Source organism: Dendropsophus ebraccatus, chromosome 2 (assembly GCF_027789765.1).
Source record: "Dendropsophus ebraccatus isolate aDenEbr1 chromosome 2, aDenEbr1.pat, whole genome shotgun sequence".
In the NCBI taxonomy this organism is placed as follows: Eukaryota; Metazoa; Chordata; class Amphibia; order Anura; family Hylidae; genus Dendropsophus; species Dendropsophus ebraccatus.
In genome coordinates, this window is record NC_091455.1 from 195803921 (window position 1) to 195817987 (window position 14067).

The 14067-nt window shown below is 43.8% G+C and overlaps 1 protein-coding gene across 2 annotated transcripts in view; it reads right to left on the reverse strand.

The window, feature by feature from the left end:
* The window catches only part of WAC (WW domain containing adaptor with coiled-coil), a 48828-nt gene that overhangs the window by 13781 nt on the left and 20980 nt on the right, over window positions 1–14067 (reverse strand). Inside the window, exons 5-7 of one of the 2 annotated variants that reach the window (XM_069959005.1) lie at window positions 13152–13267; window positions 11159–11253; window positions 5254–5568 (exon numbers count right to left, since the gene is read on the reverse strand). In XM_069959005.1, the coding sequence (XP_069815106.1) occupies window positions 5254–5568; window positions 11159–11253; window positions 13152–13267 (526 nt within the window). The remainder of the gene's footprint in view (window positions 1–5253; window positions 5569–11158; window positions 11254–13151; window positions 13268–14067) is intronic. The other variant, XM_069959006.1, reaches the window with a different exon arrangement.

Consider the following 14067-nt stretch of genomic DNA (forward strand, 5'->3'; position numbering starts at 1 on the left):
TATGTAATGGCATAGTACAGTTTACAGTATAAATTCCAATGAGAGCATGCAATTCCCGAGAGGGATTTAAAGTGTAAAAAATTAAATTTTTAAGAGTATGCCAAAGCCCCTTCCCTTTCCAATTATAGAAATAAAACATGTAAAAATAATTCAGTCAACATAATTTGTAATATTGAGTGTTTAATTGGCCAATTGACTAAAATATAAGAATATTGTTCCTGCACAAACAGCAGCTTAAGAGGGAAAAAACGCCAGGATTACTGATTTTTTTTTTTGTTACATTATGATAAAATTAATGATGAGATGAGCGAATATCGTTGGTCCGAACCCGAGCGTTCAGCATTTGATTAGCGGGGCCTACTGAAGCTGGATAAAGCCCTAAGGTTGTCTAGAAAACATGGATACAGCCAGTGACTAAAGGTTTTCTAGACAGCATTAAGGCTACTTCCAACCTCTGCAGCCACCACTAATCAAATGCCGAACGCTCGGGTTTGGACCAACTCTAGCATGCTCGATATTCACTCATACACACTTATTACGGGAAATGCCTATAAAGTGTTTTTTTTTCCCTCTGCACTTACTACTGCATCAAGGCTTCACTTCCTGGATAACATGGGGATGTCACTTCCTGGATAACATGGGGATGTCACTTCCTGGATAACATGGGGATGTCACTTCCTGGATAACATGGGGATGTCACTTCCTGGATAACATGGGGATGTCACTTCCTGGATAACATGGGGATGTCACTTCCTGGATAACATGGGGATGTCACTTCCTGGATAACATGGGGATGTCACGCCCCGACTCCCAGAGCTGTGCGGGCTGTGGCTGCTGGAGAGGATGATGGCAGGGGCACACTTAAGGCCCTATTCCACGGAACGATATTCGTCCCGTGGAATAGAGTGCAACGATCAGCCGACATCGTTCATGTCGGCTGATCGTTGCAATTGCTTGTTTTTCAACATGTTGAAAAAAAAGCGACTGATACAGCAACGATCTGCTGCCGTCGCTCTGTTGAATAGGAGCATCGACAGCAGATGCTGCTGTATCCTATGGGCTGCCCGGACGATCAGCGATCCAGGAAGTGAAGCCTTAAAGCAGTAGTAAGTGCAGGGAAAAAAGCACTTTATGTGCATATCCCATAATAAGTGTATATTGGTGATTTTTATAATAATACTTTCATAAAAGTTTTCGCCGGACTTCTCCTTTAACCTCAAATATTTTTGCAGTAGTGTCACTAAAAGGCACCATTACAAAGTACACTTGTTCCTTAAAACAAGCCTTTACATGGCCCTGTAGATGGAAAAATAAAAGCGCTATAGCTCTTAAAAGGCCTGGTCATTTAGGCCATTTTGGGCTGGGTCATGATGGGGTTAATGAATGTTTATTTTAATTAATTAAAAATAATTTCTACTGACTGTTCATATAATTTTAACTAAAGCTCATTCAGTGACATCATGGTGTTCATCTTTTCATGTAACATTGTTGTCATGTCTCTCTTCGGGTCAGCAGTTTCTATGCTGCAGGACATGGAGTTGTTATAGACCGGTATTCTATGCTAGGTCACAGATACAATGCAGCTGCGGCCTGGTCACCAATTTGACAAGATTAAAGCCCCTATTACACAGGGTGAATGGAGGAGCAAATGAGAGCTGACAGCGCCTGTTTGCTCCTCGTTCCCCGCTCAATGCCGGCGCTATTACACAAGGCGGAAGCGAGCAGATGAGCACCGGGGGGCGCCCGGGTGATCGCTAGATCATCCGGGCAGCCCATACAGGATAGCGGCGGTCTGCTGCCACTCCTATTCCATGGGCTGCCGGCAGCAGATCGCTGCTATCACAGTCATTTTTCTTTCATGATGTTGAACAAACGACAGCAATGATCAGCCGACATAGTTCATGTCGGCTGATCGTTACCTTCTATTACACGAGATGATTATCGGCTGAATACGGCCGATAATTGTTCTGTGTAATAGGGCCTTTGAGCTTCTAAGCTCACTATACTTATCACTCTTCCCCTCAAATTACAGACTGCTATAATCTGTGCCTATGCTGCTGGGATCACAGGATCAACTTGCTAGTTGCTGTCATCTGTTTCAACCCAGCTCTGCTGTAACACATTTACTTCCTGCATCAAGGTCATGTGACCGCTAAGGAGTAATAGTCTTGATTTTCAGTCTGCAAGCTGCATCCTCTCCCTTTCATATCTGCTATCAATCCCATGATGCATTAGCACAACACTACATGGGCAGCTAGTCTCTGCCTGGTGGGAGGATTGCGTAAAAATCCTCTTCTGCATATAACTGTGTATATATATCTGTATATATTCATTTATTTATTTATTTATTTATTTTTTTTAAGTGTCTGGATACTGCAGATGCAGACTTGTTTTAGCATCCCCTCTCTGTTCTTTTCACACCCTCTCAGGACATCTACCTACTGTGTCCAGTGCTGGAGGTCACGCATGCTCAGAATTCGTTGGGATGTTTGTTGTGAGCTTTCAAACCGTTTAAAGCAAATGTAACACCAACTTTGGGATTTATACATTGACAGACTAGCGACGGCTTGGTCCCTTTTTTTTGAACTGCCGCCTGGTTCCCGTGCACGGGGCCAGTCTACTCCAGAGCACCTGCCCGCCCCTGAGCACTGGGGGAAGGCCCACCGGCCCATAATGTGACAATCTCCCCTCCCTTCTGTGTTGAGGCTCCACTGATTCTAATGGAAAAGTGTTACAGAAGGGAAGGAGATTTCATCACACTGGGGGCCGGCAGGCTTGCCCCCAGTGCTCGGCAATAGACCGGCGCCATGTACGGGAGCTGGATGGTAGTTCAAACAAAAGGACATCCCCGCGCCGGCCTGTTAACCAAAAGCAATGTACCAGATGGTACATTCACTTTAAATCTTCACTCTACTGTACTGACACAGCCACAAGGCTTTCTCAGAGTACAGCAAAGAATTAGGGCCCTATTCCACCAGACGATCAGATTATCGTTAAATCGCTCGAATCTAAACGATAATCGTTCGGTTGAAATGTAGTTAACGATTAACGACCGAATGAGAGATCGTTGATAGCTTTATAATGCCCCTATTCCACAGGTCGTTTAGAGGAGCAAACGAGCGCTCTCAGCGCTCGTTTGCTCCTCGTTCCCTGCTCGCTGCCGCCGCTATTCAACGCGGCTGCAACGAGCGGGTGAGTGTGGGAGGGGGCGGCGGGGAGCTGCGGGGGGGCTGCCCGGGGGATATAGCAGCGTCTGCTGCTGATGCTCCTATTCAACGGAGCGACGGCAGCAGATCGCTGCTATATCAGTCGCTTGTTTTTCAACATGTTAAAAAACAAGCGACTGCAACGATCAGCCGACATGAACGATGTCGGCTGATCGTTGCACTCTATTCCACCGGACGATTATCGTCCGTAGCGGCCGATATCTGCCGAATAAGAACGATAATCGTTCCGTGGAATAGGGCCTTAAGACCTGGACCTATTTTTATCATTGCTCGTTCGCATTGAATAAGATGTCGTTCGGTCGTTTGCAATAGATAGGAACGCAATAGCGAATAAATAGCGAAGAAAAACAATCGCAATTACGATCATAAGTAACGATTATCGTTCCATGGAAATGAGTGAACGTTTTTTAGGTCTTTCGCAATAGCGGTCGTTTGAGATTGTTAATCGTTAACGATTATGCTAATTATAATCGTCCGGTGGAATAGGGCACTTAAACTGTTTTGGAGCTTGATGACGGGTGCTCTGAATTCCAGCGTATAGCACATCGTCCATGCATGGACCATGACGGCAGATGTCAATTCCCTCTAAGTTTAACTACACGGATTTTTGTACACAGGAAATGAAATAATTCCTGCTACTGTACAGGTAACCAGTTAGAATTAGCACCTTAGCAGGGACACTTGGCACAATAGGTAGACATTCAAATGAAAATAAACACAATTTCTTTAAACATGAAATATCACTTCATCATTTATAGTAGACTGTCATATTAAATGGGCGACAAACTTTAAATGGTCACTGACATTTCAACAAGACCGGTAAACAACACTGGTATACCACTTCATTTACTAAAACTGACTCCTTAACTCCGCAAAAAGAACAGCTCTAAGATCTTGTCCACTAGCTGTGTCTTTCCTGTAAGTCTGTCTCCCAAAATGGCTATATCAGGAAATAACACAGGAAGTTGGGGCTGGGTATGCATAAGCTGAGCCTGTCTGCCTGCAGAAGACGATTCACATTGTTCCTTAAAAAGGTAAATCAGGGCTTCCTGCCTATCACTGCCTAGGTATAACTATGAGGGGCACTATAAAGATCTCTCTCATGATCCATTTATATCCAAGTATCTGTGAACAAGAGACATCCTCTGTCCAGAGGGGGGGGGGGGGGGGGGGGGACACCAGAAAGGGATTCTCTTTACTGTGAGAGCTGTGAGACTATGAAACTTTCTGCTGGAGGAAGTGGGCATGATAAATTAAAAAAAAAAAATTAAAAGATTCAATTATAGTATACCAGGTTCTACTAACTAGATTCTGGAGAAGGGCGTATGATCCAGGGATTTATTCTGATTGCTAGATTAAGAGTGAGGATTTTTTCCCCTTCAAATGAGAAAAACTGGCATTTACCTTTTTTTCCTTCATCTGGATTAACACTAGAGTGTACTAGGCTGAACTGGATGGACAGAGGTCTCTCTTCCCCAGAGCATTGGCAACTCCTTTCTACGTCTACAGGTCATCTATCTAGTGTACAGTGTAAACCATTAGCCCTGTGTCACAGCATAGCAGGGCAGTAATAATTGGAGAATCAATTGGTATTTCCTATTTTTAGCCTTTGTTCTTCATCCTGACCCCCAAACAGTACAAACCCCACAATAATACAGCAACATTTTTAACTTCCCAGCTAACATGCCAGTGAGATATGAGCAATCGCTATACAGGTACATGCAGGACTTTGCTTAAACAGCGTAATCAAATATAGAATAACTATCACTATAGCGGACCGCGCCAGTATGCTGAATTCAGGTCCTTCCAACAAAACAAACCATGTAACCCTGGCACGTACACCATGCTAACATTACTATATAATACAAGTGACATCACAGCCACTTAGAAGTGCAAATGTGCTCAGACATGGTAAAACAGAAAAATTCTAACTCACTGGCAACGCCAAGATGCAGATATGCTGCAGGGTTATGCAGAGCATCTCCCCTCCCCCCCAATAGCATGTATTCCCAGTGTCACACATTACCTTTTCTTTCCGATTTTTGTGCTGGGATGGAAGATGTAGGGATAGGCAGTTTCGATAAAGCCGCCGCTCCATTTGCGTCAAATGACTTTTTTGGAGGAGGGTGATCAGGCTGTACTGTAAAAGTACTAGAAGGAACAGTGCTCGGGGCCGCGGAAGGGTGAACCAGCGGCTTAACTGTGTGCTGCACCGGGGCGGCTGCACTACTGTGAGTCTCTGTTCTGGGGAGTCTGTAGTCTCTATCATTGTGCCGGCTTGTCTGCGACAAGATATTCTGTGGAAGCATGCTGCTGGCGTCATTGGAATGTTTCTCATCAACTGATTGGGAGTTTTTATAAAGAAAAAAAAATAAAAAAAAAAAAAATAAAATACTTAATACAGCACCATGACCATTCATGTTTAATGATGTACATTGTACAAAGCTCCTAGTAGGAAAAAGACACAGGATTCTTATACAGCTTCTTACAGTGGCCGGGCAGAAAGTGCTGCTCGGCGCTCCCCTCACATAGCCTACAGGTCGGTTTCTGATGGGGAGGGGTTAAGTGAAGAGAATATACATTGTGTACTGAGCTTCAGGAATTTCGGGGGAAATTAGGAGAACATTTTAAAATGTTTTATGCTTATTTATGTACAGATCATACAAAGCCTGCACGTCAATGCTCAAGGGGGAGAGGAGGCTGCCCTAAGAGACACTTATCCCCTAGCCACAGGACTGACGCTAAAAAGTCTTTGTCTATACTCGTCTTTGTCCCTGTCCATACTCATCTATCCCACCAATCCTAAAGATTTTGAATGTATGTGCTCCATTATCTTTTCATTAAAAAAAAAAATAATACAAAGCCCCTCCCTCCAGCCGGGGGACCCCCAACAATCAAACTCCCCTATCCTTTGAGCAAGTCTTAAAAGGGTACTTCCAGGGGTGGAAAAAAAAATTCACATTTGTAAATTACTTCTAGTTGAAAATCTCAAGTCTTCCAGTACTTATTAGCTGCTGTACGTCCTGCAGGAAGTGGTGTATTCTTTTCAGCCAGTCAAAGTACTCTCTGCTGCCACCCCTGTCCGAGACAGGAACTGTCCAGAGCAGGAGAGGTTTTCTATAGAGATTGTCCATGTCAGGAACTGTCCAGAGCCGTAGGAAGAGATGGCAGCAGAGAGCACTGTGTCAGAAAATACACCACTTCCTGCAGGACGTACAGCAGCAGATAAGTACTGGAAGACTTGAGTGTTTTTTTTAATAGAAGTAAATTACAAATTGATTTAACTTTCTGAAACCAGTTGATTAGAAAAAAAGAGAGTTCTGATTATGCAAACACCTTTGCACACTAATGGTGCATTTTCACAGAGATCTGACAGATTTTTGAAGCCAAAGCCAGGAATGGAATTGAAAAGAGGAGAATTCAGTCTTTCCTCTATGACCTGTTCTGCTTATAGTCTGGTCCTGGCTTTGGCTTCAAAAATCTGTCAGATAAATCTGTGTAAACTCACCATAAAAGAGTCCCAACCTCTCTAAAATGTAAGTAGAAAATGGGTCCGTCCCATGGGACAGACGGCTTTGCAAGAGTTTCTAACATAAAATATGATGTAGTTGTTCAAATAATTAAATTCACCAACAGCGCTGTGAACTACACAGCAAACCAAAAGCCTCACTGCAAAGCAAGCTACTCTATTCTATTATATGTGGCAAAACTGCCTGCATTATACTATGAATTGCCATGGTTTAGTTAGAGGACTTGTATTTTTAATTCAGATTTTTTTTTTAAATACTTCAGGCAAAAGAGTACACAGCCCCCCCCCCCCCAAAAAAAAAAAACAAAAACAAAACCCACATCACAAAACCAGTAAAACAGGTGCAGTTTTACCGCACAGTACTCCACTATGCAATAACTCCATCTTTACGGTCAACATAAACCTTGCAATTTTTACACATGAGCGTGGCTTAAGGCGACACTGTACCACAATCTGACCCCCCCAAACCACTTGTACAGTCAGATAGCTGCTTTTAATTCAAGATCTGTCCTGGGGTCCATTCGGCAGGTGATGCACTTATGGTTCTAAAAAACAAACTTTTAAACTTGCAGCCTTGTGCCCAACGGCCGTGGCCTAAAGTATCTGTGCCCTAACCTTGCACCACCCCTCAGTCTCTCCTCCCCACCCTCTTCATTATTAGAAATGCCACTGGCAGGATTTTTTCTATTCCTCTGCAGTGAACACTACACAGGAGCCTTAACGATCCAGCCCATGTGCAGTGTTCTCACAGCTGATGAATAGGAGACAATCTGCCTGGAGCATTCCTGATGATGAGGAGGGACAGAGAGGTTGTGCCAGCCTAATGCACAGACACTCTAGGTCACAGCCGTTTGGCGCAGGGCTGCCAGTTTAAAAGTTGTTTTTTAGGACAATAACTGCATCACCTGCCGAACGGACCCCAGGGCAGATCTTGGATTATAGCAGCTATCCGAAGGTACAAGTAGTTTGGGAGGGTCAGATTGTGGGTACTGAGTCACTTTAAAGGGGTTATCTAGCATTACAAAAAAACATGGCCACTTTTTTTTCCCCAGAGACGGCACCGCTCGGAGCTTAATTGCAAACCACATCTGAGCTGGAGACAAGAGTCGTGTCATCTCTGGAAGAAAGTGGCCATGTTGTCCTAACACTGGATAACCCCTTTAAAAATGTTTTACCTTTCAGCAAGTTCTCTTCTATCCATAGGATAGTAAATCCGTAAGGGTCAGACCGCTGGGGCCGCCTCCAATCACCAGATCGCTGTATAACTGTAGCTCAGAATGGATGGGATGGACTGCACATGGGTGGCTACTACTCCTTTTATTCTGGACTACAATTTTACCTCTTTCTGGGAATTGGCACCTGTGATTGGACCCTGACCAATCCGCATCTTTTCTCTGCTACTCCGTCAAAAACACATAAGCAAGTTGCCACACCTAAAAAGCCAAACAACCAACTAGATCGAACTTTATCTTCACAGCCGCCACCTGTCAAACATCTGAGACGGACCAAAATATGCTGCTCGCCATTACTGGATTACATATAGCATAAACAAGACAAATAATACATTGCAGATCAAAGAATCCTACAACTTTACAGAGATCTGATATTACCATTGTCAGCTCGGTGCTGCCAAGAACATTTTATTGACCAATTCCAACACAAAACCACCATCACAGGTACATTAAAAAAAAAAAAAAAAAAAAAAGTGAAAAACCAGGTATCACAACCGGAGCAAAATTTCAGCAAAATACCAAAACACGAAAGCAAGATAAAGACACAAAAGATACAATACAACAGACAGGAAAACCCACGCTTCTGTACAAGATATACTGCAAGTCCATGAAGGTACATTATGTGAACCATTTACCAGCATTGGCCTTCAAGAAGCACTGGTAATTCTGCCGATTGCATATAGTAGGGAAAGCAAATTTGCACCAAGGAATTATGGGTAGAAAACAGAGTAAATATGGGTAACAGGAGTATTGCAAAATATATGAGCTTAGTTTCCAGTAACGTTTGCTGTGCAGTAATGCCACATCCAACAGACGTCGGTGCCCATATGCTTTATATATAATAGCCAAAATATAATTCAGTCACATAGAAGCATCTGGTGACAACACAGAAAATTCCATATCAACCATAGACAGTCACCTGCTACCTGTGCCAACAACATGCACAAACACTGCACACAACACTATCCCCCTCCCCCAAGAGGATCCGGCACAGATGCTCTGGTGGCCGGTGATGACACGATGTACCCGTCGGACTGCAGCAGTCACAAGCCTTGCATATCGGCATCACTGCTCAGCACTCTGATGCCACTACGTACAGGATGTCATTGATACCAGCAGGTGGCTTTTGAGCCAACTGGTATATTTTTTCTTTTTAGAACTTTTTGGCAACAACTTTAAAGGGGACCTGTCACCCTGGCTGACAGGGTGAAGCCCACTTGACCCCCCGGTGGAGCCACTTATACTTACACCTTCCTCAAAGTCCTGATCCCCGTCCCGGCGCCGAGAAATCCAAGTCAGAAGCTGTGCGCGAGCTCACCAGAGAGGAGCCCGACGGTGATAGAAAATGACTGGAGCAGTCATTCTCTATGGACGTCTGACTCATCTCTGGTGAGCGCACGCGCACCTTCCGACGGGGATTTCTCGCCGACCGGAGAGGGTCCGGGACTTTGATAGGGGGATAAGTATATGGGGCTCCACCGGGGGGGGGGGGGGGGGGGTGGGGGGTCAGGCGGGCTTCACCACGGCAGTTGGGTTGATAGGTCCCCTTTAAAAACATATAGGAGTAACTTATTCTCCCTACAAGGATTTTTTTTTATTATTATTTTTTTTTAATAACCACAAAAAATATAAAACTAGGCTAGATTCCAACTCCCAGACTGACCACTACACAGTGCATGGAGGCAAAAAGCCACAGTGGCTCTGCCCTACAGCTAATCAATGAAGGGTGCCATGTGTTGACACCCTATTGATCACATAATCTAAGGATAGCCCATCAATAGACATAAAAGACACAAGATGCTAGTAAACATCTATTATACAGAGTATTGCTGGTGTCCCTAACTAATCATGTTATGATAAAAGGAGTCACACAAGCAGATCCCCAACAATTATTCTTCTACTAACTTCCCTTAGTCACAATTGCCTTGCAGATCTATCAGGAGATCTTTCTGACTGTTTCCATCAGTCTATAGATAGCGAAAAGGTTATTAATACGACTGCCGGGCAACCACTGGGAATTCTACATTCTCCACAGCCCTACACACCATTAAGAGTCATTTGTGCAAGCTGTCAATGTATATTCTTTACAATAACCCCTTCATAGGAGAAAAGCTTCCCCTTCATCAGAAAAAGAAATATAAACCTCTATATAAAATTTCTCTACTTAAGGGTGCCTTCACACCTACCGGATCCGCAGCAGTTCCAGTCCCGTTGTCAGACTCCCGACTCCAGTCCCACTCAGCCGATCAGTGCACAGCAGCACTGATTGGCTGAGCGGGACCGGAGCCAGGAGCCTCCCAAGCAGCCACGTCGCCAAGCAGGTAATATATGCTCTCGGTGGCAGGCTACGGGCAGCAGGGGGTTAACGCGCATACTGACAGCGGGATGTCAATCACGCTGCGAGTATGTGCTCTATAGGAATGAATGGGACTGGATTTGCAGCGGGTCTCGAGAGAAATCCGCTGTGCATCCGGTAGGTGTGAAGGCACCCTAACAGGGTATCAAACAGCACAGAAAATACAGTTAGTAACAAACTATAATCACCTATACATAGAGTAGGCTACAAATGTCTCCTCATGGGGGGCTGAGGTGCAGCGATACTCTGCTACCTTCACCAGTGTCATACGAAGTGAATAAAGCAGAAATCCAGCCAGTGGTGGTTCCAGAAGTCAGAGATGAGCACAACCATAGAGATGAGTGAACCTTGAGCATGCTGCCTGGAAAACATGGATAGAGCCATAGGTTGTATCCATGTTTTCCAGGACCCCCTAGGGCTGCAGCCACTGGTAATTAAACGCTGCATGCTCAAGTTTTGCTCATCTCTAGGGGTGTGAGGAATAAGCGAGGAATGGAACGTTTTCTGGTTGAAATTTCCTCTTCTTCAGCTCTGGCGGAAGAGGCGCAGATACCGCGCAAAAGTGGAAATTCAGAGCCCTAATGACTAAGATTTCTCTAGCAGAATCCGCAAAAGGAAAGTGGATCCTACACGCATGAATTTAGAGAAGAATACGCGTAAAATTAAGCACGGACTCAGCTTGAAATTCCTCGCCTATTCCTCAGTGTAAACATACCCTAGCACCCATCAAATAATCACCACATACCCTATGTATAGGTGATAGATTACCCCCTTTAAATACAAAGAATCCTGCTTTGCAGTAGATATGGCTCACCTGTAGCTGTGGCTTGCATCGCTTCTCTTCTATAGTCTCTGTCTTTGGGGAAACTATTAATTGCCACTTTGGTAGAATCCTTTTGGCGTTGCTCTCTACATGAAAAAGAATACAAAGACAATTAAAAAGGAACAAAAATGAGCAGAAAAAAAAAACTATTTAAACTGATAAGTATCAATCTATTCTTCTGACCTATAATACGATCAGGCCATTACTGTTTGATCTATGGGATGCAGACACCATGCTAATCAGATGTTACACACATACACAATGGATGGCCAGAAGCCTTAGCTTTGTTCATCGTGCAGCATTTGTGCCGGGCTACTGCAGTAGGGCTCCCATTAAAGTGAATAGGGAATGTGTGGCAGTAACCAGACGCCACCACGGCCTGTTGTCCCGTGGATAGGCCAACATTGTTAAAGGGCTAAAGCCATGTGACTTTACACTTTAATTACACGTAATCTAACTGGTCAAACAGCTACTGAATCCTGTATACCAAAAAGGGCTGGACAAGGGAGGATCCCCTACTAAATATTCATCAGTAGCCATTTAGTTACTATAACAGATACTACCGATGCACATGAGGTGCATATTGAATAACATTGTTATCAGTGAACTGTACTACTAGTGTTAAAGTGTCAATGTCATTTAAATTTCTTTTTTGCAGTAATCAATAGTACAGGCGATTTTAAGAAATTTTGTAATTGGGTTTATTAGCCGAAAATGCATTTTTATCATGAAAAAGTTTAAATCTCTCCCCCTGTCTTCATTGTTCTCTATGGAGAGGGGAGGGGGTGGAGGGAGATGAGACACCAAAACAGGACAACAATTTAATTTACAGCTACATCACCGGGCTATCTCCTCTGAAGTCAGCACTGACCTCTCTCTGCTTTCACACAGCTCCCACTGAGTAATCCTTTGTTCTCTGTTCTGTCTAATCTCCCTCCTTTCTTCTCCATAGGTTACACACGGCTCGACTAATGTAAGAGTCTCTAAATTACCTAATAATGAATGAGGGGGGGGGGGCTGGCAAAGTTTTTTTGAATGTAGATAATAGCATATTTGCCTAATAAAGCCAATTACAAAGTTTAATTAATTTGCCTGAATTATTGATTTCTGCAAAAAACAAACAAACAAACGAGAAAACAGTGACACTAAGTGCTGGTTAAACATAATTTTATTGTGCATATATTATTTGCACATACCTGCACTGCTGAACACTTGAGTCGGCCATATATATTTCTTAAGTATTGTACTATAATTTGCAATTTTTCTAACAGAGTTTAAAAAAAATACATAAGACACAACCCATAGCAGCTGCAGTGCAATTGCTAGAATAAAGTCATCATAGATAGGACTGTGTAAGAATTTGGTCAGTAGCAAAAACAGACCCATTAAGAATAATGCTGCAAGCCAATGTACAAACCCATAAGTGCATCTCTCCCCACCTAATGACCAAATAAAAACACTAGATGAGACTAGATGGCCTGTCTCAAAAAAAACAAAAAAAAATCCACGTCACACAGACGTAGCCTGGGTTTTTAAAACCCCCTCCAATCACTAGATATAGCTGGAAAAATCCCATGGCTCCTGTCTCATTGCCGGGGTTGGGTTCTATATTAAGTCTATGGAGCATGACTCCTGCAACAAACAAGGAGGCACTCAGCCACAAGCTACTTCTGTCTCCATCATTAGTGGGGGACTGCACACGCAGGACCCAACCAATCAATGTAGGACAGAAAAGGTAGGGGTACAGTAGATATGTGAATTAAATTAAGCAAGGTTAGCTATATGCTATCATGTCCCTGGTGGATGTAAAAAGTAACATGGTGCAGCAATCATGCTAAGGATGATGGGCACAAGTGTGACTTATAAATAAAACATGCAGACATGGAGGAGACCTTCTTCTGTCCTGCTCTGCAAAGCTGATCAGGACGTCTTGCTTTATGGATGCTTAATTCTCTATGGTAAAAGAGACCGGTTGCACATTTACCTCTCGAGCCACTCTTTCGGCTTCTCCCACTGAGACACTTCTGTTCGGCAATTGTAATAGTACTTCTTACCAGAGGAGCTGATATGTTCAGACCAGTCATCCGCAGGATCATATGTCTACAAAGCATAAGAGAGACTTGGGAGAGTCAATGCCTGCCTCATAATAAGTGACAGCTTCAGGTGAGAATGGCCAACTAAAAGTAATCTGTTCGGGCTCTCCTCTAACAAGATGGACAAGGCTCTACAAATTAAAAGACATTGTAAAATGAAATAAAGACTCCAACTGCTACAATGGAAATACATTAACCTTCTAAATATACCAGACAAATACCATGCACTACACAGGGCTCCAGACTAAAAAATTTACCTGGGAGCCATTGGCTCCTAACCTGAAAAATTTAGGCGCCAAATAGAATATTTGGTCGCCAACATTTTAAACCATGTAAAATTAATGTTATGTTAAATGGGACTTACTGTGTGCAGAGGCCACGGCAGCATCCTCCTCCTCCTCATCCTCCTCCTCCTCATCCTCCTCCTCCTTTAGATCCTTTCTTTTCTTAGTTTGAAAACGTTCATGGAAACTTGCAACTTGACAACCATATACAGTCTGACTCAGTACTTCAGCTTCACTTGGCTAGCCTTTTAATGAGGCTTACTCTTCTGAACTTGGAACTTAAAGGGAACCTGTCGACCCCCGTACCGGGGTGACAGGCTCCCAACCCCCCGTTAGAACCCCCTATACTCACCTCATCTTCACCCCGCTTCTGAAGATGGTCGGGTCCCGGAGATCTCAGCCGCTGCAGCCCGGCGTGCGCTGAGAGATGAGTCCAACGCTCATAGAGAATGACGGGAGAGTCCAGCGCTCCATCATTCTCTATGAGCGTTGGACTCATCTCTCAGTGTGCGCGTCAGGCTGC